The 23,931-nt window shown below is 53.3% G+C and overlaps 1 protein-coding gene across 1 annotated transcript; it reads left to right on the top strand.

Annotated features, from left to right (window-relative positions):
• Nucleotides 1–2,340: 2,340 nt before the first annotated feature.
• Nucleotides 2,341–23,931, top strand: IUM83_10698 (polyadenylation factor i yth1 (cpsf subunit); the record flags this gene model as incomplete). Its single annotated transcript, XM_067935214.1, has 8 exons — nucleotides 2,341–2,460; nucleotides 2,547–2,760; nucleotides 2,832–2,876; nucleotides 19,446–19,516; nucleotides 19,602–19,818; nucleotides 19,890–19,955; nucleotides 21,068–22,441; nucleotides 22,748–23,931. The coding sequence occupies 8 exons, from the start codon at nucleotides 2,341–2,343 to the stop codon at nucleotides 23,929–23,931; spliced, it is 3,291 nt and encodes a 1,096-aa protein (XP_067791605.1).

Raw genomic sequence — 23,931 nt, 5'->3', positions numbered from 1 at the left:
CGGTCAAATGTGTTGCCGCCGATGCCGCGGCCTCCTCAGCCATAACTCGCATTCGCATCGCCGACAGTGCCTCCGCGCGCAACTGGGCTAGCTTCCTCGTCACTACTCATGTTGCGGCCTCCTCTCCAATCGCTTCTCCAGTTGCCGCGGCTTCTCATCCTGTGTTACCACGCTGCTTGTTCTTGGTGTTGTTCCTCCGTTCGGTCTTCACCGCGTTCGCATGACGGCCATGCTTCTTCTGCTCCATCCACTGCTGCTCCTGCTCCAGCCGCTGCTGCCCCTCGACTCCGTCTCGCCACACTCTAACAGCACGCCCATGCTGCTGTTCCTCCATCAGGTCTCTTTGATGGTCCTTTCGATACATTTTCCAAGTCAAAAAAATCTTTCGCAGAAGAGGCGCCCACTCCGAGGCTCCTCCGGACTTTGCCGCTACACGAGCATTCCAGCTCAAATCGCAAAGTCCTATCTTCGTTACTACGAATCCCTGGACTCGAGATACCCGTACACAAAATACGTGATGACAAACCAGAAAAATACCTTGCGTACACCTGTCGAATGGCATGCATCGAGCCGGCTGCCAGGTACTGTACCTCAGTGTCAGCTGCAGGGCGTTACATCAGGCGATCCAGCCAAGCGTGAAACGATCGCAGCAGAAATGAGGCGAGCGAGACCTCCAGTCGCACAAAAGCAGAGGCTGGCATTCGATAACATGCATCAGATTGGCTTTCAGGTACGCCAGCAACAGCAAACCCACCGATACATGTACCTACGGCCTCTTCTTCAGTCGGCGACTGGCAGTTGCTGTATCGACTTTAGCACACGAACGGACCTCCAGAAAAGTCGTCCCGGATCTCATCCCGCACTTGTGGCCCACAAGGTCCACTCTTATATCCCCCCACAACTTGTGGGGAGATAAACCATGTGGTAATTATAGATTGAAAAGGAGATCGAGATCTCCTATTAATAATTCATACCGTAGAAAAGTGCAAAACACGCAGAATATGGCCATATTTAGCACGAAAGGGGCTGAAAATGCAAGAATCTATGGTATGACGAAAGGGGTCTCAAATACGGTATGTACAGTATTGCTATTTTCCTGTCACACACAGCGTGAGGTAATGGATTGCGATACTGGTGCGAGATGGGGGGAAGCTTTCCTGGACCGTCCAGGCTGGACGAAGCCGATGAAGACGAAGCTGCATTCATGGCTGCCATTGAATGAACACCTCGTGGTATGGAGGTAGCTTCGCTTCCGGGAGGGCTCACGATATGGTTAAACAAGGCCAGAGATCCTGCTGGTAGACACATTAGACTGCTGCACCAGTACTTCGGGCTAGATGCTGTGAGAAAAGAATTCACTTGTATATTGCTTAAATTTAAATGTATAACATGAGCACCATTCCAAACAGCGATATTGCACTGCTTATTACTACTTATATCCAGGCCTCGCAGAGAGCTTTATCTTTCCATATCCGACAGTCTGTTCCTCTCGCGGCCGCTCATCTGACACTGAGCCGATGTTACTTGGGATCGGAAAGCTATTTTTTGTTTGGCATTTGGCGATCTGTTGGCACCACCTGTTGCCAAACCCAAGCTTGTCGCCTGGATAGCTCGACCGCCTAAAAAGAAAGAAAACGGCATCGTTCTTTGCTCCCCCTGCTGTTGCAGTACGCAGGGGAATCATCAGATTGCTCCTCCTGCTGTTGCAGTATGCAGGGGAATCATCAGATCGCTCCTCCTGCTGTTCCAGTTCGCAAGGGAATAATCGGATCGTAATCGACTATTAATACACGAACTATTAATATAACACATGTAAACACGAATTACCGTATGTTTGTTGTACCGACGGAATTATTTACACATGGTATCCAATAGGTACGGTAGTACCGTACCTATTGGATTCCATGTGTAAATTGGCATGGTTTGGTTCTCAACCAATGTGCATTGCAACTGTCGCGTATTACCAGCGGACTGCGGTGTCGTTAGGCAACGCCTTCGACGCGCGTACTACCAGCGGACCACGTATCGTTAGGCGACTCCTTCGACGCATTTCCCAATTTGCAGCCTTCCCACTCCTAGAAGTCCAAAATGGTGTCAACTGCGTCCCTCATCTCGGCCACGGCTATTGCGGTGGCTGGATGCCTTACCACCCAAGTTCAAGGTCATGGCTACATGCTCATCCCGTTGACGGAGTTCAAGGGAGGCACCGCAACGGGGAATTGGGTCGTCCAGATCCCCCCGCAGTTCGACGCGGACTGGAACTCCGTCACTTACGGCCCGGGGCTCAGCGCGATTTACGCCAAAGCAGCGAAGGCGGCCGGATACAGCAACATCCGCAAGTTGCTGGACAGCGACACCAGCCTGTACGGAGAAGACTGCGGCTTTTCAGACCCCAACGCCAAGCCGAAGAACCCGCCGACGGATGGCACAGCCACCTTCGAGCGTGGGCTTGCTCACCCCGTACGTACTAATTTACGTTTTTTGTTCTTTGCAAGGAGCAGAACTCACATCTAATCTTCTGCTTTGATTTTTTTTTCTGTCCGTAGGGGCCCTGCGAAATCTGGCTGGACGACAAGATGGTGCTGCACAACGACGACTGTGCCCAGGCCTTCAGCACCAAGAACTATATGAGCATCAAGTCGAAGTTCAAGCCGGTCGACTACTCGTCGTGTTCATCGAGCGGCTGCATGTTCCGCTTCTACTGGCTCGCGTTCCAGGTGAACCCCAGCAAGGGCAGCAAATACGTCTGGCAGGTCTACAGTACGTCACCATATCACACCGAAATGGCAAGTGAGAGCTCCGCTAACGAGTCCTTGTGTTGTGCTACTCAGAGAACTGTATCCCGCTGACGGGACCGCCTGGGGGTAAATCGGCAGGTAATTCAAGCGCCCCAAATCCCGTGACCCCGGCCTCGAAGACTGGGAAGGCGACGAAGACTTCGAAGGCGACTCCTTCCCCCAACGATTCGTGAGACTCCCAACACGTCCAGCGCGTGATGTCGCTCCCGACTCACGCTGATGCTACTATTAGCAGTACAGTGTTGTGTGCGCTGATTCCAGCAACTTTGCGCAAAAAACGACTTTCGAGGTCGAATCGATGTTAGAAGAAACATAAGTAGTGGTTGAAGAAGCCCTAATGGTGTGCCCTTCCACGAAAATGAGATATGTGACTGCTATTACCACGACAGTGTTCCTTTCATTTCAGTTGGATCGTTGTCATCCGGGCCGTCAGCGCGGAGGCACGTGTGCTGCTGGTGCTTTCTGACTTTTTTAAGCATGCTAACGGATTTTCTTCAACTTTACACGGGTATTTTGCCTAGCCCTTAGCAACCTAGGCAATTCCCCCATTGATTCAACAAAATAGAGCTGTGAATTCCTGGTGACGTCTGATTATCGACACACAACGACAACCAACCCTATTGTCGATAGTCTGCCCATTCCAGCACTACTCGCAACGAAGAGTAAAATGACTGAAGGCTATAGCGACGTGCACAATTCACGCTGAATGACCTGCAACTTGTACAGCACCTCGGCTGCACTCGGTCGATCCTTCGAGTCCAGCGACACGCACATCTCGCCCAAAGTCACCACCGACGCCGTCGCACCCTCAGAAAACTGGACACGCAACTTGCCCATGGCCATCCGCTGCAGAATCGCCAGGTCGCGCATCCGGTGACCCGACCCCGTGCTCTCCGTCGCATGCGAATACGGCAGCACCTGTAGGTCCAGCTCCGACAGCATCACTCCGAACGAGAAAATGTCGGCCTTGTCATCGTATCGCTCCCCCATCAGCACCTCCGGCGCCATCCAGAGCGATGTGCCCACGCCGGCCGTCATGGTGTGGTCTGCTCGCTCCCGAGATACGCCGAAATCGATCAGCTTGGCGCTCAAGTCTACGGTCAGCAGGATGTTCCTCGACTTGAGGTCGCGGTGGATCACCACGGGCTCCAGCGAGTGCAAGTACGTCAGCGCGTGGGCGACGTGCAGAGCGATGTTCACCTTGTCGTAGTCGAAACCAACGGGGTGGCGGTCGTTGTCGTACGGCGTAAGCAGCCCTCTCAGGTCTCCGCCCTCCATGAACTCCGTGACGGCGCAGACATCACTGAGCGAGTGCCAGGCGACGCCCACAAATTGGACGATGCACGGGTGGTCGAGCGAGGCCATGAGCTTGACTTCAGCCAGGAATTTGTTGACATGGGTCACGCTCTTGCGGTTAGCTGGCAGCATCATCTTAATCGCAACTGCGAGACCGTTGAAAAAGCCTTTGTAAACCTCACCATAGCCACCTTGAGTAATGAGCTCGCCCACTTTGATCTTCTCTTTTGGGATTCTTGCCGTGGTGATGGCGTCGTCATTCCAAAGACCCGCTTTACTGCGCGGGCGTCCGCGTCCTTCAGTGTGTGAACGTTGCCACGTATCGGCGGTGTGGCCTCTTTCAGGTGAGTGGTGGCGTTCATACCCTTGGTCATGCGCCGGGCCATTTTCTTCAAGCCATCCCAGGCTCTCGGATTTGCTTATCTGGGCATTCACTGACTGTTTTCTAAGGACGAACAGAGCAATTACGAGTTCGAGGATCGTGAATCCGAAGGCTGTGCCACTGGCAGCAGTAATAGGTGTGCCGATGTTGAGACAGGGGTCGTAGTAGTAGCCGCAGAAGTACTCGGAGGTGTCTTGTTGAATCTCGCGGATCGCAACGACGCCCGAAGCAATGCAGCACACCAGCAACAAAATACTCACAGCAATCGCGATAATCCTGCTCTTTACAAACATGAGCACCACGTGGCTGACGATGGAGACTGCTAAGCACCCGCCTGTGAGAAAGCAAAGCGCGTTGCTCAGCAGGAGCGGCTGAAGCGTGAGCAACACTGCCAGCGCCGCGAAACCGAGAATCTTGGAGACACACCCGACAATCGCGACCGCGGCATCCACACAGTTCACATTGACGCCCGGCATCACGTTCTTGTCGTCTGAGCGTCGGTATTAAAATGTAACTTGAGATAGGATTCCTCCAGCCTCCGCAGTGTTGGGGCGACATACACGTCTGGATATAGATTTAGCCAACGCGCACAATCTACATTTTTATTGGTCTTTCTAGGAATCTGAACGGAAAACTGGAGGGTAAACAGGGAATAGTCGCGCAGGCTTTCACCTTTTACCACTTTTTACCTGATTCGGCGCGGTACCGAATGCAGCGTATCCTCTGGAAACCCAATCAAATAGGTACTTAGTAGCCATAGAACATCATAGGTTGCCCCCGAAGAAAACAAAAGCGACGCAATTGTTGGATGCGTAGGCAGCCTTGCCAACGAAGCAAATTTGTTAACGCTGCGGGATCGGCCCACCTCCTGATGCACCCTGATTCATTAAGTTGGGAAGTGGGGCCTTGTCATGGTGGACAATTATCACAAACACCATGGTTGGAAGCCAACAATTGGCCCAGGCATAACAGTTCACCAAAACAATGATTGAAGTAGGTTTGCGTGGTACTTGGAGTACCGAAACAAGTCACTAGCATTGCTACAACGCGATTCTAAAGGCGCACCGCAAGGCCTCAGCGCAAGCAGTCGGAAAGAGTCCCCTGGCACAATGACTACAGCTGCGCGCAGCTCTCGCAGCGCCTTCTGGCGCGCTGTCAGGCGTGGCATCCGGAATCTTGATCTGCTGCTGCGCAGATCAAAAAGGGGATGGTCAAAGTGCTCTGCTCGCGATTGGTCAATAAACATTTTGACAAAAAAAAAATTAGTTGCTGCTGCGGACATTGACTACCCCTATTGATGGATCTCCGATTTTATCTACCAGTCCACTCTTTCTTGTTTCGTACGGCATGTTGAAACTCTGCAACATGCGAGCGATTTTAAATGGCTCGCTGCTACTACGCTTCAATATCAATATCAAATTTAATCGGGGAAACAAGGCATGCTCCTGGCGATAGATTGTGCACCTCCGTGTCCATCAACTTCTTGCATGGGGTCCCAGAATGCTGTTGCGACGGATCTGGGCCAATATGCGAAGCTGCGTTGATGAGCAGACTACTAAGTAATTCAGTGTTTCTTGCCGCTACAGCAGCATCGATCACCCGGCATGTGCCTATATAGACTTCCTAGCTACATATCGTAGGCCGAACTGTACATCTTTCATGCTCAATTTTAGTTCGATATGCATCACCAGACCAGACCTCGGAAAAAATATGATTGAATTGCAATTACTGTATTGTTTGTACGGAAATAATATGCATATTATGTACTATTGGATTCCAAGCTCTCCAGTACGATTATTACTGAGACCGGAAAAGCAGTAGATTGGATTTTCATACAAAAAAAAGTATATATAATACATTTTATTGCAATAAAATATTGTAATAAATACGTATTACTGATCATGAATTTATTGAAGTGATTATTATGGAATTTGAAACTTTGCAATTCAATAGTATACTGTATTTTCCGAGGTCTGCACCAGACCTCTATAGCTGTATCCCAGAGTACTGGCTGACCGTCTGTTCTATGGTGGCTGGAAAACCGATCCCCGTGGGCCAGTGGTCAAACCCTGACGTGGAGACCGGGAGGTACCGGGATCGATCCCCGCCGAGTGCGGGACTTTCCACGGAGGCCGGAGATAGGCAATATTTGGGACGAGCAGCCACTCCGTGGAGTGGTCCGCCCTGCCAACCCGCACCCCGGTGTAGGATAGTTGGGTGGGCTGGAGGCCCTAAGTGCCGAAAAATGCCCCATAGTGTAATGAGGGGTATCAGAACCCGGTCCTGAAATGGGTCGGATAGCCACAAGCATCCCCACCAGAGCAAGCCTCAAGCCTGGTGTGTGGGTTTTGGTGGCTTAAATCTCTATGGTGGCTGGAAGACACATATCTGTGTGGGTGCTTTGACTTTGTCGGGATCGACATGATGCCCAAAGTTTCGCTAAGTTTGTCAACGATCTGTGGATATGACCACAGTCCGGGGCACAATTAAATTGACATCGCATACAATCGATACTTCTCTTTTTAAAATGAGTTCCATCTTGGGTTTTACCTTAGTAGGTAGCTGGAGCGCCTCTACCCGATGGCCCAGTACCTCCACTGCCGCCTAACTCGCAGCCGCCGCTCCCGTACGGTAATGATGAACCCCAGTCTGGACAGCAAGTGTGGACATGTGAACCGTGCGCGAAAAGCTTTGGAATCGCATCCCAGTACGAGGCACACGTCGGTACCCACGTTACGTGCTCGGACTGCGATCTCACGGCTGCGAAGCGTGTTGTTGCCGTTCACCACCAGAAGACTCACGGAGAATACGCCGGCCAAGGACTAAAGGAGATTGATGGGGAAGGCCAGAAGTTCATGGTGCTTGTAGGACGTGTTATCTTCTACCTTCATTTCGTCCTTTCATTTCGACTGGACCCGGCGGAGGCACTGGTGTATTGTACTTTTTTAAGTATGCTAACTGGGTTCATAGGGTTTTCTTCGATTTAGCATAGCTATTTTGCCTAGCCCTTACCGTACTCTACAAAGCATGGAATTGAGATACCGCGTTTTGAGCTCCACAACCAGTGCAAGGACTGACGGAAATGGAACAAGTTTATGATCTCTACCACGGATTCGCTACCACCCAAGGGAGACTCGACGTATGTGGACACCACTCTATGCCGCCAATTAGCTAAACTGAGATTAGCGCAGATCGCCATCAACGGGTGTAATTGGCAGTGCTCGGACATCAGAATAAGTTATTTTTCGACCTGTTAAGAAAAACAAGAAGAAAAGAATGGTAGTCAGATTCATCCATAATAAAAGAATGGACAATACGTACGGTATTGTTGTCGTACCAACTGTCGCCGTCAATGACAATGATCGTCAGGGTGTGCGCATCGCAATACTTCCGATTGGCGCGCAAAAAACACAAGCGTTTCAAAGTTAATGGGTAGTAGCGAAGCTGAGTCTCACAACACCTTACTGGTATTGCCATACTGGCATGCCTTCTTTTTCGTAACCACTCATTCCTAGTGCATAAGGTAAAATGCCAATCGTGGCACGGTTTCGAGACACCCCAGAAATCACTCGAAAACGCACTGTAGACCGCAAAAGATAACGCCCGGCTTCATACTACAGCGAACTATAATGCAAAAGCTTTATGATGCATATTTTCGCTGTTCATTATCACTGCTGACAACGAAATTATGCCGTACTCAACTCAAGCATCAATTTGTTACCAATTTTGGCCGGACCAATTAGTGGCACTGTTTAGACTACTCAGTCGTAGGCACCTGCTAGCAACCGCTCTTTCGTAACAAGCCGCCCGGCAACGTCCACAGTCGAGCGCTTCCTCTTCTTTCCTGTAACAGGGACAGGTGGAAGCAAAAAAATCTCAGTACGGACTTCATCGATGACAGCCTCACAGTGCTTCAACCAGTCCGTGGTGCCAATCTCGCCCTTGACCCCGCCGCCCTTATATAAGGCCAAGCATGCCTTGAGCTGCACCATAGACAGCGGTCATATGCCGCACTCTCTAAAGCCATTAACGGCGCTTGAAGGCTTGTCCATGAGGGCACGCCGGTAAGCGGTGCACGCCATCCCAATTGCTGTCGTCTTCCTGATCACAGGATTGCTGATGGCGCAATGCCGCTCTAGCATAAGGTCATGGACACAGTCCTTGTATGGCTTGAACAATGCGACGTCCAGGGGCTGGAAGAGGTGCGTCGCATTTGCTGGCAACGCAACGAGCATGATGCCGTACTCGACACAGATCTCAGCCGCCTCTGTATCACAGTATCCCGTTAAAACCGATATGGCCAGAAGCCGGTGATTACAAAGGTACGCCACCGCCGCTTACCTGGAGCAATATGCGTCGCACTGTTGTCCACGATCAACACCACTGGCTTCGGGAGGTGGGCGATGCTGTCTCCGAAAACGGCTAGACATTGCACAAAGATCTTCGTGTTACTAAAGCCTTTTGGGCCCCCCGTAATCGCCGCCTCCTATATATAAGGGGTGGCGCTGGAGAAAACGGCGGTACCAGCCGCCAGTCAGTATCCTTGTAGATGTAGCGCAGGTGGGCATGACCCGCCCAGTGGCAACAGCGAGCATAGCGCTCGCCTTTGCAATGATGTCCCGCCGGCCGACAGGCATTGTAACGGGGTTACACGTACAAGTGGCTACAAGCCACTTGTGAATTTAACAGATAGGATATCTGTTAAAAGTTTTAGATACTTCCTCACCTTGGTGTAAGTCACACCAATGGATACATTGAAGTGGGCCACCACAATGAGTGGTCCACACATACCCAAAGATCCTATTGGTAGAAAGCAGCATCTTTCTACCAATTAGAGACGTGCATATTAGCGGGGCTCTGACAGCCAGCCGCTGTCAATCCCTTTCATAGATGATAAACAGTTGTAGCAGATTTAGGAGGAAGATCAATTTACAAACAATACAATTCTCATTTTAACTTAAACTAGCTACTTGGAGTCTTATCTAAAGTTAAATTATATTTGTGTATTCAAATATAATTAACCCAAGTAATTACTAAGTACTTACGCTTCCTCATACACATAGCGCGACGTGTAAGCAAAAGTAGTGAGTCAAGTTAGACCCGCTACACCTGGTAGCACTTTGTAGTCCGTCCAACGACCGACTGCTTGACGTTCGTACGAGGTGTACGAACGCGGAGCCGAGAACCACATGAGCACGGAGGTGCCCATGGAGAGCTCCAACACGCCTGCAACGCATGTTGCACGCGCTGACTGTCCCCACTTGTCTGACCCAGAGTGGGAAGCCCTCCAACGACTGTCAACAGTCATTGGAGAAGCGGCGATAGCTACGATGCTGCGTACGCTATCGCCGACGGAGCAACATGGTGTTGCTCTGGGGTTCATCATGAAGGAGCAGCGTGACGCTGCTTCCTCAGTGACGGCGTCGTCAGGGACGACACCGCGTGCTCAACCATTAAAGTTGAGCGCGAGCAATTACGTGGGAAGAGAGGGCGAGCCTCTCCTCCGGTGGCTTGTCGAGCTCGACACAGCCATAGCGGCTTGACGTATCGTCGACCCGCTGTCGAAGGTCGCGTTCGCCATGTCCTGCCTTGGCGGACGCGCAAGGAGTTGGGCGTATGGACGCCGACTCTCCGACCCTACGTGCTTCAGCACGTACGAAGTGTTCAAAGAGGAGCTCAGACAAGCGTTTGAGCCCCCGCAAAACGAGTTCCGGTCGAGGGCGGAGTTCCTCGACCTTCAGCAGGGTAAGCATGGTGTTCATGCTTACGCGCAGCGCGCACGATACTTGGTCTCAAATATCGTGACCTATCTAATTGACTAGGCGACTAAGGTCGTCACGTTCATGAAGGGACTTAGAGATGGGCCCGTGAAGACCTATCTCTTCCGAGAGTACCCGAGTACTCTCGAAGCTGCAATCACCCTTGCCATGCAAGAAGAGTTTAGCCTGCGGCAGGCTAAACTCCATGCAAATGTACCGAGGCCGCAACCGCGCCCGGTAGCGAGGACGGGAGGTCCAGAACCAATAGACCTCTCGAACGCAACAATTGCTGGTTACCAGCAGCAGGGAGGTAACGTGCGATGCTTCCGTTGCGGAAGGATCGGTCACTTTGCACGGGAGTGCACAGCTCCCATGCCCCCTGGAGGTGGCCGTCGTGGTGATGCTAGGCATCGCCGCGGACCAACAAAAAACGCGAACATCCAGTAGGCGCGGGGCGCCCTACTGGTAATCCAGTCACGCGTGGCGACATCGGGCACGCGACACTGAGGACTGCAGCCCCCAGTGAGACTAGCTCTCGCTGCAAGAAACAAGATGACAGGCCGAACCTAGTCAACTTGAAGGTTTACTCGAAGAGAGCGAGTGGCTCTCTTCGAGCTTTGGTAGATTCAGGCGCGTCGAACAACTTTGTTCGACTACGAAGCCTGCCGAGACTTGACTTCGAGGAGGTAAATGTACCTCGAAGTCTTCTGGGGGTGCGACTGGCAACAGGTGCCATCGTGAAGACCGAGAAGCGCGTCGTGAACGTGCGCTTCTCGTACAAACAACGAGTGTTTGTCGAACACTTTATCGTCCTGGACCTGGACGATAAGTTCGACGTGGTAATGGGCATTCCGTGGCTTCCACGGCATGATCCGGTGATAGACTGGGAGAAGCGCACGATCGTGCGCTTCGGCCGCGACAGCGGAACAGAGAGCGATGGCCCTGTTACCGCAGCGCACGCACCAGCAGGTGCGCGCGGCTCACCAGTCGAGACAGCGCTTAATGCTGCTGTCCCGGAGTGTCCAAGGAGTGCGCGAGGGCGCGCACAAGTGAGACCAACGTCGGCAATACTGCCGACGTCAGAAGAAAAAGATGTGCTGGTTCCGGGAACCAACACTCACATTCAAGTGTGTAAGGGACAGTCCCTGACCCGAAGAGGTCAGGTCGACGACGACGCGTCGGCGCTGGGAGCCGACGCACCCTCGGTGATGAGGGGCTCCGCCAATGAATGGCGTCGAGGTGACGAAGGCGTGTCAACTCCGGGAGTTGACGCTGCAAACAGTGCGGGCGATTGCAAACGTACCGCACTGACGCAATTTGCATGCTGTCGTGCAGTCGGCCTGCACGACGAAGCGCCATGCGATCAAGCCGGGGTTGATATCGCGCGCCCGCAGACAGGGTCTGCCGGCGAAGGAACACATTACCGTGCAGCCGGGCTGCACGAAGGAAAATGCGGTCAAGCCGGGCTTGATACCGCGCGCCCGCGGACAGGGTCCGCCGGCGAACAACTGTCCACGGCCGGGCCTGGACCAGAAGAACAACTGTGCGGAGCCCGGCTCCGCACAACAAGAAGACGGCGCAAGCGGAAAACGCTGCGCAAGTCTCGGTCCGGGACCGAGACGCAACAAGAGCAGTCTGCTGGGCAGACTGCGGCGGTGACGCCGAATGTCAAGACGCTAAGCGTCTTGACGCGCACCGATACTGGATTCCAGTATCGTGACATGGAACTCGCTAGTCCTCCTCCGACGATGGCGTCGGAGTTGACTTCGCTTCCAGCCGTGAGCTGGAAGCGCTTCACGCGCGACTTGCACGATGGACGCATCGAGCAAGTCTGCGTTCTTTCGGACAGCGAAAGAACGGAGAGCGAGAGCGAAGAGCTGAGGCAGCTCTTCATGGGAAGTACCACTGAGAGTGAAGACACTCTCAGTGCGAAGACGAAGCGAGAGCGCTTCGAGGAACAAGGTTGGGACTCGCTGAAGTCGAGTCCCTATTACGAATTGTTGAGGGAGTACAACGACGTACTCCCGGAAGAGATTCCTCCGGAGCTTCCGCAGGATAAGGGCATACGGCACGAAGTACTGTGTCACGCGGCAGTGGCCACTGCCGCGAGAGCAAGTGAAAGCAATCGACGACTTCTTCGAAAGTCGTCGCAAAGCAGGACAAGTGCGGGAATCAAAGTCCCCGCACAGTGCTCCGTCGTTCTGTGTCAAAAGGCCACAGGGCGGATGGCGCATCGTTCATGCATATAACAAGCTGAACGATGCGACGGTACCGGCGCAGACGCCGATACCACGAAAAGATGTTATCATCGATTCGATGGCCGGGAGCACTGTTTGCAGTGCTCTCGCTTGCGAAATGGATTCTATCAGATCCTAATGCGTGAGAGCGATATCCCTCTCACGGCAGTGAGCACGCCAAGCGGCATGCTCTGGGAATGGCTAGTGATGCCACAGGGGCTTAAGAATGCCCCTGCGACCTTCAACAGGTGCGTGACGCACTTGTTGCGCTCGGTGCGCGACTTCGCACCGAGCTACTTCGATGATGTGTTCATCCACAGCCGAGCTGTGGACGAGAAGACCGACGTAGAGATGCACAGGGTGCATCTCCGGAAGCTATTTGAGCTTATACGAAAGCATAAGCTCTACGCGAACCTGAAGAAGTGTATCTTCGGGGCGAGCGAGATACCCGTCCTCGGGTGTCTCGTAGGGAAAAATGGTGTTCGCCCTGACCCGGAAAAGGTCGGAGTGATCAATGAATGGCCAACGCCTTCAAGTGTCAAGGAACTGAGGCAGTTCCTCGGCTTGGCCACGTACTTGTGCAAGTACGTGGAGGATTACGCGGGCAAGATCCGCCCGCTCTCACAGCTTCTTAAGAAGGAAGCTGTGTGGAATTGGAAACCCGATTGCCAAAAGGCATTCGATGCAGTCAAGCGGGGCTTGACTGAGGGCCGATCTTGGCAGTGACCGACCAAGATCGTCCATTCCACGTCGTATGGGACGCGTCCGATTTCGCGATCGGATGCGCGTTGATGCAACACGATCACGAGGGCCGTGATCGTGTCGTCTACTACCAATCTCGTCAGCTGAAGCCAGCTGAGCGCAACTATCCGGTGCATGACAAGGAACTCCTTGCCATGAAATACGCACTCGCAAAGTTCCGAGTGTATCTGCTTGGAAGTAGACCGTTTGTGGTCTACACCGACCATGCATCACTGCACACTGCAATGAGGTCACCACACATATCACAAAGAATGGCGAGATGGCTCTCATTCTTTGCGGAGTATAACTTCCGGGTCGAATACAAACCCGGAAGACTGAATGTGGTGGCCGACGCGTTATGACGTCGGCCGGACTACGCAGAAGTTGCTGACGTCCATGCCATTGACGCCATGCGATCGAGTAAATCCACATCGTCTCTGTTGGATGATGTGAAGGCCGCGTACGCGCACGACGCGGACGCGAAGCTCTTGCTGGCCTATGACACAGCGCCTTCTGACAAGTCCCGTCAGAAGCTGCCCAAACACCTTCGAGCGCGTGCACACCGCTTTCGAGTGCACGACGGATTACTGCTTTACAATGCAGTCGACGACAACGCGGATCGCGTTGTCGTGCCGAATGATCATGACCTGCGACTCAGGATCATGTACGAGTATCATGATGCCCCGACTGCGGGACATCTCGGACGTGAGAAGACATACGTTCTTCTCACGCGTGACTTCTACTGGCACCACCAGTCAAGTGGGTGCGCAAGTACGTCCGTGCTTGCGAGGTATGTCAACGCGTAAAGCCTGCGCCGTTTGCGCAGGCTCCATTACAATCACTACCGACTCCGTCGGAGTGTTGGAAGTCCATGTCATTGGACTTCATCTTTGGTCTTCCCCCGGACAGCGGAGGGAATACCGGTGTTGTGGTCTTCGTCGACCGCTTCAGCAAGATGGTACATCTTGCTGCGGTACCGGCAGAAGTGACCGCGAAGCAGACGGCCCGTCTGTTCGTCGACATGGTGTTCAAACACCATGGCATGCCGACCGACATCGTGTCGGACAGAGACCCGCGCTTCACAGCGCACCTGTGGCAAGAAGTGTTTACACTTCTTGGGAGCCAACTTTCAATGTCGACTGCGGATCATCCGCAGACGGACGGTCAAACCGAGCGCGTGAATCGCGTGCTCGTCGATATGTTGAAGAGCTACGCTCACTCGTTCCAATACTGGAGCGAGTGTTTGTCGATGGCAGAGTTTGCCATCAATAACTCAGTGCATGCCTCGACCGGGCATAAACCGTTCTACGTGAATGCCATGCGGCATCCACGTCTACCGAGTTTACTCGGAGTGATGGCTCCCACTTTAAGTGGGGGAGGATCTACGACTGCAAAACAGCAGTCGCAGGAAACCGCTGACACTTGCACAGTGTCAGCTGCAACAACGAACAAAACGAATGAGTCTGCGCAGGGCGCAGACTCCCCCAACAACAAGGACAAAGACCACGGGTCTGCGCAGGGCGCAGACACCGTGAAGAACCACGCAGAGGCAGGGCCTCTAGCGGAGAGCGAGCTGAATGACTTCAGCTCGGATGCAATCAATTTCACCTCCAAAAGACAAGCCGTAATTCGGTTTGTCCAAGATGCAATAGCAGCTTCTGTTGACCAACAGAAGCTGAACGCAGACAATGTGGGCAGAGGCAACACAAATGAATTCAAAGTTAGTTCATTGGTTTTGTTAGCTACTCAAAACCTGCCTAAACATGCAGTTTCGGATTTCGGAGCAAGCAAGCTTGCTCCGCGCTTCATCGGGCCGTTCACTGTGTTGGCACGGCACGGCAACGCATACACGCTAGACATACCGTCTAGCATGCGCCTCCATCCGACCTTTTACGTCGGACGGCTGAAGCCATACCTGCAGCACGAGCCATCTAGCTCGACTGACCCGAAGCCTCGGCAGGAGCCGAGGCAGAAGCGGAGGAATTGGCCTCGGCGACGAGCAGCCTCTCCTCCAGCGCGCGGACGCGCTGGAGCAACCCCTTCATCTGGGTCCACAGCTCGACCTGGATATTCGAGGCGGTCTGCGAGACCGCCGCGACTTGGGCCTTCTGGTTCGCCAGCTCCTGTTTCAGGGCGGCGAACTCAGCGCCCTGCAGACGCTCCACGGCGGTCACCCGGTCGTGGAGAGGCGCATACTGATCAGCCCGGGGCTGATCATACCCGGGGCGTGTTCCCACCGCCGATCCGTGACGCCCGCGGCTCAACCCGCTGGATTGTTGAGCGGATTGTTGACCATAGTATCCCGAAAACGAACCCTCAAGGGGCTCGTTTTCGTATTCGTTGGAGAGGATTTCCTCCCCATCGATATATATGGGAGCCGCGGAACGTCTTGCTGGAGGACGTTCCGGAAATGGTGAGGGCGTACGAGGAGCAGTACGCGCTGGCACAGCGGAAGTAACACGAGCGCTGCGATCATCGCTAGCGCCCGAACCCTCACGTGCTAACAACTTAGCACGGAGCTCTTTGAGACTCTCGGGCACACGGAACGACGTGTACCCGTTCAGGTCGCGGTCGCTCAAGCGGACCGCGCCTGGAAAGCACTTCGTGCACTGAAAGCCCTCGGGCACAGCGCACGGCACATTAGCCTCCTCAGCAGCAACATGAAGTTGCTCCAGCTTTCCACGCTTCAAGTACGTCTCGAAGCGATCACGCGCTTGCTTAATCCGATCACGGTAAGCACTCGGCTTCTTGCTGAAGTTCTCAACAAAAGCGTTCCAACTTTGACAAAGTGCCTGCCACTCGAGCACTTTGCTGCGAGAAGATGTCTTCTTGCTTTGAAACCATCGGAGCTCATGAAAGAGTCCGATGTAGTAATCGCGCCTTTGATGCGTTTCCGCATCAAAGTGCAGCTCGGCAGCCACAGCGTCATCTTTGATGCGCTGCATACGTACAGCGGTACCTCATTCGGAGGTACTGAGTTCCCATACCGGTCCGAGATCTCGGACGCGGACGGCGCCCACGGATCGCGCGCTGCGCCTGCAGCGCGCGGAGAGCTAAGAGCCTCAGCAGAAGCGAGTGGGGTATCACTCTCAGTTCGCGAACGCTTCGAGCTCCAAGCGTCCGATTCATCCCCCTCACGCGGGCGGACGTTCTCAGCCTGGGGATCGAGTGAGTCGCTCGACACTGAGTCTTTGCGCTTAGAGGACGAGTCCTCCTCGTCCTCCATGTCTTCATCGACGACTACTTCGCCTTCTGGCTTTCGAAGTAGTCGTCGATGGAGAGATGACTCTCCACAGACTTCGGAGTCTCCTTCTCTTGAGCCGCGCTCATCGTTGAATGAGCGCGGATTTCTTCTCCAAACGCGGAGAATTGACGAATGGTCAATTCCGAAGATTGACGTGCGGAGACCCCGCGCGTCTAACCTTAAGGGGGGATGGTGTAACGGGGTTACACGTACAAGTGGCTACAAGCCACTTGTGAATTTAACAGATAGGATATCTGTTAAAAGTTTTAGATACTTCCTCACCTTGGTGTAAGTCACACCAATGGATACATTGAAGTGGGCCACCACAATGAGTGGTCCACACATACCCAAAGATCCTATTGGTAGAAAGCAGCATCTTTCTACCAATTAGAGACGTGCATATTAGCGGGGCTCTGACAGCCAGCCGCTGTCAATCCCTTTCATAGATGATAAACAGTTGTAGCAGATTTAGGAGGAAGATCAATTTACAAACAATACAGTTCTCATTTTACCTATTCTAAGTCACTTGGAGTCTTATCTGATTTAAATTATATTTGTGTATTCAAATATAATTAACCTAAGTAATTACTAAGTACTTACGCTTCCTCATACACATAGCGCAACATGTAAGCAAAAGTAGTGAGTCAAGTTAGACCCACTACACGCATGCCGCACCGCTGCATGGCAGCGATCCACTCAGCCAAATCGCGCTCCAGCTCCGCCGGCATAACGGGCTTTGGGCCTGGCGCGATGGTACAGTGCTGCCACCGTCAGCAGCCCTCTTGACGAGCCGGAAGAGTGTGGGCAAAGGCACCGGTGATGTCCTCACCGCCGCAGCCTTCTTCTCCCCGGCGGCGACACGTGCCAGCGCCAGATCCACGTCTTCTTGGTTGTAGCTCTCCTTCTCCTCCCCCATCTTGGCGCTCGTGAAGTGCGTAGTGTGTGGGCACTGAATCCAAATGTCCTCTATGTTTTAATTAGACTTCTTAAAAATTATCACAGCCCTCAAAAGCGTACCAGCAACTGATCCAAAAAAAGGGTAGCCAATAGGCAACGAGATTGACGAAATAGGGATATGTCATTGGCAAAAAGTATAAGTCGTGCCACGAATTGGCACCGTGCCAGGTTTGGCATTTTACCTTATATAATATATACGAACTATTATTATTAATTATATTTATTAATAATACATGTAATTATGTATCATTCTAATATTATTATGCACAAATCCAAGTGAATGCGTCGACATATCATTATTACCCCGTGCGAAAAGTAGCAATAGTAAATAATTGTCATAAATCAATATCACTACTATTTTTTTAAATTCATTTTTTCCGAGCACTGGCAACTGGCAATAAAATGTGTATTCCAGTGGAAACTCGTGAATGATGGATTGTAAATTAAGCTCAGTGAGACTTTTGATCCTACCAATGGTAGGATAAAAACAAATTTAACTCGATTTCAGTATAATGTACCACAAATTTTGTCCAAATGTACGATACAATATACTGAAATCAAGAGAAAATGCAATTTGATACTTCCTTTTATTCTAGCAATAGTCTCACTGGGGTTAAGGGTGCGTTCGGAAGCGCACAATATGCTGGTCGACCGATTTCGAGTAAAAAAAATCTGTCGAAGTGCAAGATTGACAGGTTTGGGATATGCATGGTCTCTGAAATTTATTTCAGGAGTAAGGAGCGATTGGAATCCCTGATCTGATTTATCTATTAGGCCATGCCTGGCCATTTTGCCTCGTAAGTTTCTGGGGTGCCTTCACTATTCTAGTACTAATGTTGATAAATATTAGAAACCCAACATTTCAGAGCTTTTTCGGCCGGAGGCACGCCTTCGTAGCTATGTGCTACACAAGTGACCAACATGTAGGTAGTGTGCTTTGGCACAATCCCGCACAATTAGAACTTCCGTGTCAGCATCATTTAAGAATCAAATTAGGGCAAAAAGACAAAATATTTGCTACCTGCAGACACTAAGCACCCCGCTGGCTACGACTCACATCAGTGTGTTCGAAGAAGCACACTCGTGTATAGGTACAATTACTTCGTAAGAGCGAAAAATGCGCCTACTCGTCGCGACAGGATTAAAAAGAAAGACAGCGGCATCGTTTTTTGCTCCTCCTGCTCTGTCACTTCGCGAGGGAATAATACATGTAATCAGCGTAATCGACTATTAAATACACATGTACATGTGCAACAACAAATGTTAACACGGAATTATTTATGATGTATTGGATTCCATGTGTAAATTAGAACCCGTGGCATGGTTTGATTCTCGTAGGACATACCAGTTCCCAAGTAACTTCATAATGCATACTTTGTTCTTCATCCATTATTTTATAGCGGCATTATGCGCATTGGATGGTGTGTCACCCCTATGTTGCTGATGTCACTATGTCTCACTCTATCCGACAAATACGGAAATCAGACGTAATCGACTACACATGTACAACAACAAATGTTAACACGGAATTGTGCTGGTTCCATGTGTAAATTTGAACCCGTTGCATGGTTTGATTCTCACCAGACATTACCGATGTGCTTCGCAGCTGTCGCGCGTATTCTAGTCAGCGAACTACGGTTGCCTACGATACCTACCGACGGTAGGTATCGTTAGGCGACCCCATCGACGCATTTCCCAATTTGCAGGCTTCCCACTCCTAGAAGTCCAAAATGGTGTCAACTGCGTCCCTCATCTCGGCAACGGCTATTGCGGTGGCTGGATGTCTTGCGACCCAAGTCCAAGGTCATGGCTACATGCTCATCCCGTTGACGGAGTTCAAGGGAGGCACCGCAACGGGGGATTGGGTCGTCCAGATCCCCCCGCAGTTCGACGCGAACTGGGACTCCGTCACTTACGGCCATGAGCTCAGCGTGATGTACGCCAAAGCAGCGAAGGCGGCCGGATACAGCAACATCCGCAAGTTGCTGGACAGCGACACCAGCCTGTACGGAGAAGACTGCGGCTTTTCAGACCCCAACGCCAAGCCGAAGAACCCGCCGACGGATGGCACAGCCACCTTCGAGCGTGGGCTTGCTCACCCCGTACGTACTAATTGACGTTTTTTGTTCTTTGCAAGGAGCAGAACTCACATCTAATCTTCTGCTTTGATTTTTTTTCTGTCCGTAGGGGCCCTGCGAAATCTGGCTGGACGACAAGATGGTGCTGCACAACGACGACTGTGCCCAGGCCTTCAGTATCGCGGACTATATGAGCATCAAGTCGGTGTTCAAGCCGGTCGACTACTCGTCGTGCTCACCGAGCGGCTGCATGTTCCGCTTCTACTGGCTCGCGTTCCAGGTGAACCCTACCGGCAAGGGCGGCGAATATGTCTGGCAGATCTACAGTACGTCACCATATCACACCGACATGACGGGTGAATGCTCCGCTAACGAGTCCTTGTGTTGTGCTACTCAGAGAACTGTATCCCGCTGACAGGACCGCCGGGGGGTAAATTGAGCGGCCCATCAAAGGAGTCGACAGGTAATTCAAGCGCCCCAAATCCCGTGACCCCGGCCGCGAAGACTCCGAAGGCGAAGAAGACTCCGAAGGCGACTCCTCCCCCCAACGATTCGTGAGACTCCCAACACGTCCAGCGCGTGATATCGCTCCCGACTCACGCTGATGCTACAATTTGCAGTACAGTGTTGTGTGCGCTGATTCCAGAAACTTTGCGCAAAAACGACTTTCGAGGTCGAATCGATGTTAGAAGAAACATAAGCAGTGGCTGAAGAAGCCCTAATGGTGTGTCCTACCACGAAAATGAGATATGTGACTGCTATTACCACGACAGTGTTCCTTTCATTTCAGTTGGATCGTTGTCATCCGGGCCGTCAGCGCGGAGGCACGTGTGCTGCTGGTGCTTTCTGACTTTTTTTAAGCATGCTAACGGATTTTCTTCAACTTTACACGGGTATTTTGCCTAGCCCTTAGCAACCTAGGCAATTCCCCCATTGATTCAACAAAATAGAGCTGTGAATTCCTGGTGACGTCTGATTATCGACACACAACGACAACCAACCCTATTGTCGATAGTCTGCCCATTCCAGCACTACTCGCAACGAAGAGTAAAATGACTGAAGGCTATAGCGACGTGCACAATTCACGCTGAATGACCTGCAACTTGTACAGCACCTCGGCTGCACTCGGTCGATCCTTCGAGTCCAGCGACACGCACATCTCGCCCAAAGTCACCACCGACGCCGTCGCACCCTCAGAAAACTGGACACGCAACTTGCCCATGACCATCCGCTGCAGAATCGCCAGGTCGCGCACCCGGTGACCCGACCCCGTGCTCTCTGTCGCCCGCAGACCTCCTTGATTTGCCAGCCAGCGGTGCCTTGTATTATAATACCAGCGTCATACTCGTCTCTCCAACGATGGGGAGTGAGAAGTTGGTCAGATGGACCGCAAAGACTGCAAACTTACCAGTACCAGTACAGTGACTGTATTGGACGTCAGAAGCGCTGCGCACCATCAACTTCAACACCAGGCGGTTGCCCCCGTCTAAGTCCGAAAGTGTAGCTTTTCTCTCAGTTCCAGTCATTTCTATTCCTCGCGCGTAACCCCACGTAACCTCGCGTAACCCTTTACAGTCGCGGGAATGGAGCGCGGTGGTGGCAACTTCCGCGGCGGGCGCGGCGGCGGACGCGGCTTCGGGCGTGGGCGCGGAGGACGCGGCGGGGGAAGAGGACGAGGCGCGGGACGTGGGCGAGGCGGCGGCGGGCGCGGAGGCCGCGGGGGCAACTTCGGCTTCCAGCAGCGCCGGCACGACGACGCGGGGTACGCGGAGGGGTACGCGCCGTACCCCCCGCAGCAGCCGCCGCAGTATGGCGGCGAGTATGGAGGGTACCCTCCTCAGCCTCCGCCACAGCAAGCGTACCCCCCTGCGTCCCAGGGGTACCCTCCCCAACAGGACCAGTACGCGCCGCCGCCATACCCTCCGCAGCAGCAGCAGCAGCAGCAGTACCCTCCTCCTCCTCCGGACCCGTACCAACAGCAACAGCAACAGCAACAGCAACAGCAACAGCAGCAGTATCAGGAGCCGCCGTTCCAGCAGCAGCAGGGTTACACTGATGGGTATAACCCCCCACCGCCGATGGACAGGTACGACAACTTCCAGCAACCTCAGCCCCCAGCGCCCTACCAGCAACAGCAGCAGTATCAGCAGCCCCCTCCCCAGTTCCAGCAGCAGTTCCAGCAGTTCCAGGACGAGAGTCCCAGGTTCGCCACGGCCAACCCGCCGCTGCCCCCGCAGCCGCCCGCGGACTACACGGAGGCTGCTCGGACCAGACAACAGGCCTACGCCCCAGTGCAGGCGGACGAGGACGCGCCGGAGGCTCCGCCCTCACCCTATCGCCAGCCCAGCCAGCCACCGGCGCCGCAGCCGCAGCAGTATCAACAGCAGCAACAGCCTCCGTTGCCGCCGCTGCCGCAGGACCAGCGGGGCGATTGGAACTACCCGCCGCCACCTCAGCAACAGGGACAGCAGTGGCAACAGCCGCCTCAGCCACCGCAACCAGGTCAGCAGTGGCAGCAGGGTCAGCAGTGGCAGCAGCCCCCACCGCAGCAGCAATTCGGTGGACCGCCAGGCTACCCGCCGCAAGGACAGGGGCCGCCCATGAACCAGCACCACTTCCAGAGAGATCAGAACCCGCGGTTCCACGAGCGCCGCCAGGACCGGCTCCACAACAAGCCGCACCGACCGCCCCCGCCGTCCTACGTTTGCCACAACTGCAACCAGCCGGGCCACTGGAAACAGCACTGCCCGCTGTTCGCGAACGAGAACGACCGCTACGGTGCGCCTAGACAGGAGGATCAATTTCAGCAGCGGTATGGCCCCGGACAAGATCGGCAATGGAACTCGGCGCCACCGCCTTCAGGACACAAGCCGCAGGACCCGAGACGGAACGGAGGATCGTTCCAGCCTGATGACAGGGAGGGACAGGCCCAATTCGGGATGAAAAATGGTCAGCCGCCTCTACCCGATGGACCGGCACCTCCACTGCCGCCTAACTCGCAACCGCCGCTCCCGTACGGTAATAATGAACCCCAGTCTGGACAGCAAGTGTGGACATGTGAACCGTGCGCGAAAAGCTTTGGAATCGCATCCCAGTACGAGGCACACGTCGGTACCCACGTTACGTGCTCGGACTGCGATTTCACGGCTGCGAAGCGCGTTGTTGCCGTTCACCACCAGAAGACTCACGGAGAATACGCCGGGCAAGGACTAAAGGAGATTGATGTGGAAGGCCAGAAGTTCATGGTGCTTGTAGGCAACTCTGCCGAGGATATTGCGAAGTGGCGTGAGGAGCGCCGCAAAAAGTGGCTTGCGATGTCCCGTCAGCCAAAGCCGCCTACGACGACGCCAGTATCAGCGCCTGTAGCGGGAAAACGCAAGTTGTCGGTGTCATCTGAGGAAGATCTGGAGGAGGGTGAGATCGAAGAAGACGAGGAAGCCAAGGCCCAGATCGCGCTGAGAAATGCAGCCACGAATCCTACGGCTGCTGACTCTGCGACGCCTGGGGCGGGTGACCAAGCTCCGCCAGCTAAGAAGCAGCGCAAAACCATGTTGTGCAAGTGGTTTATGCGTGGCCATTGTCGGTTCGACGAAGCTCATTGCAAGCACAGCCATGACCGCTCCGCTTTCGGATGCCGTGCGATGATGTTCAAGGGATCGTGCGCTAAGGGTATGTACTGCCCGTTCTCACACGACACGGCAGTGATGTCGGGTCAGCGTGAGCGTTCCCAGAAGGCATCGAAGGAGCGAGCCACGGAACAGCAGTGGCGTGGTGAGCAGAAGTCCCTGCTGCGCAAATTATTGGCGAAGGATGTACGTGTTGAGCAGCGCAAGATGCTGCAGATTGTGCATTTTCTGGTTGCGAACGACTTTTTGCGTTCGTCGGATGGTGATGTGAGTGCCAAGAAGCCAGCCGTGAAGATTGAGGTGCTCAAAAGTGAAGATGCGAGGACGGTTGTGACAGCGGAAGCCAGTGATCCCATTGCACTAGCGTCTGAGGACGTTGTAATGGAGGAGGCTCCTAGTGATGTCAGAGCCGAGCTAAAGAACATCGAGGAGCCCAATATTGCAGTGCCTCAGATCGCGGAGCCCGCCGAGGTCGTGGGAGCGGATGAAAGTGTTTTGCCTGTTGTAGAGGCAAGTGCGTGTGAACAGGAATCTCAGGGAGTTTCCAAGTCTCCGAGTACGGAGGAAAGCGTTGTGGTGGTGGCAGCAACTGAGGAGGAAGCAGCGGAGGGTGCATCTTCAGATGCCCAGGAACCTCAGTGTAATGCCGAGTCGGCGAGCACTGAGGATGTCGTTGCGTTTGTGCCTTCAAAGGACACGGAGCTCGTTGATGCAGCTCCCAGTAGCGGTGGGGAGCCTGCAAAGGAAGTAATTACAAGCGGCCAGACCGAAACGATAGAATCTAGTGCGGGCGAGGTCAATGAAGCAAGCTGA

This window comes from Phytophthora cinnamomi, assembly GCF_018691715.1.
Source record: "Phytophthora cinnamomi strain GKB4 chromosome Unknown Contig39, whole genome shotgun sequence".
In the NCBI taxonomy this organism is placed as follows: domain Eukaryota; phylum Oomycota; class Peronosporomycetes; order Peronosporales; family Peronosporaceae; genus Phytophthora; species Phytophthora cinnamomi.
The sequence above is the reverse complement of the archived record's forward strand: the minus strand, read 5'-3'. Positions and strand labels throughout refer to the sequence as shown.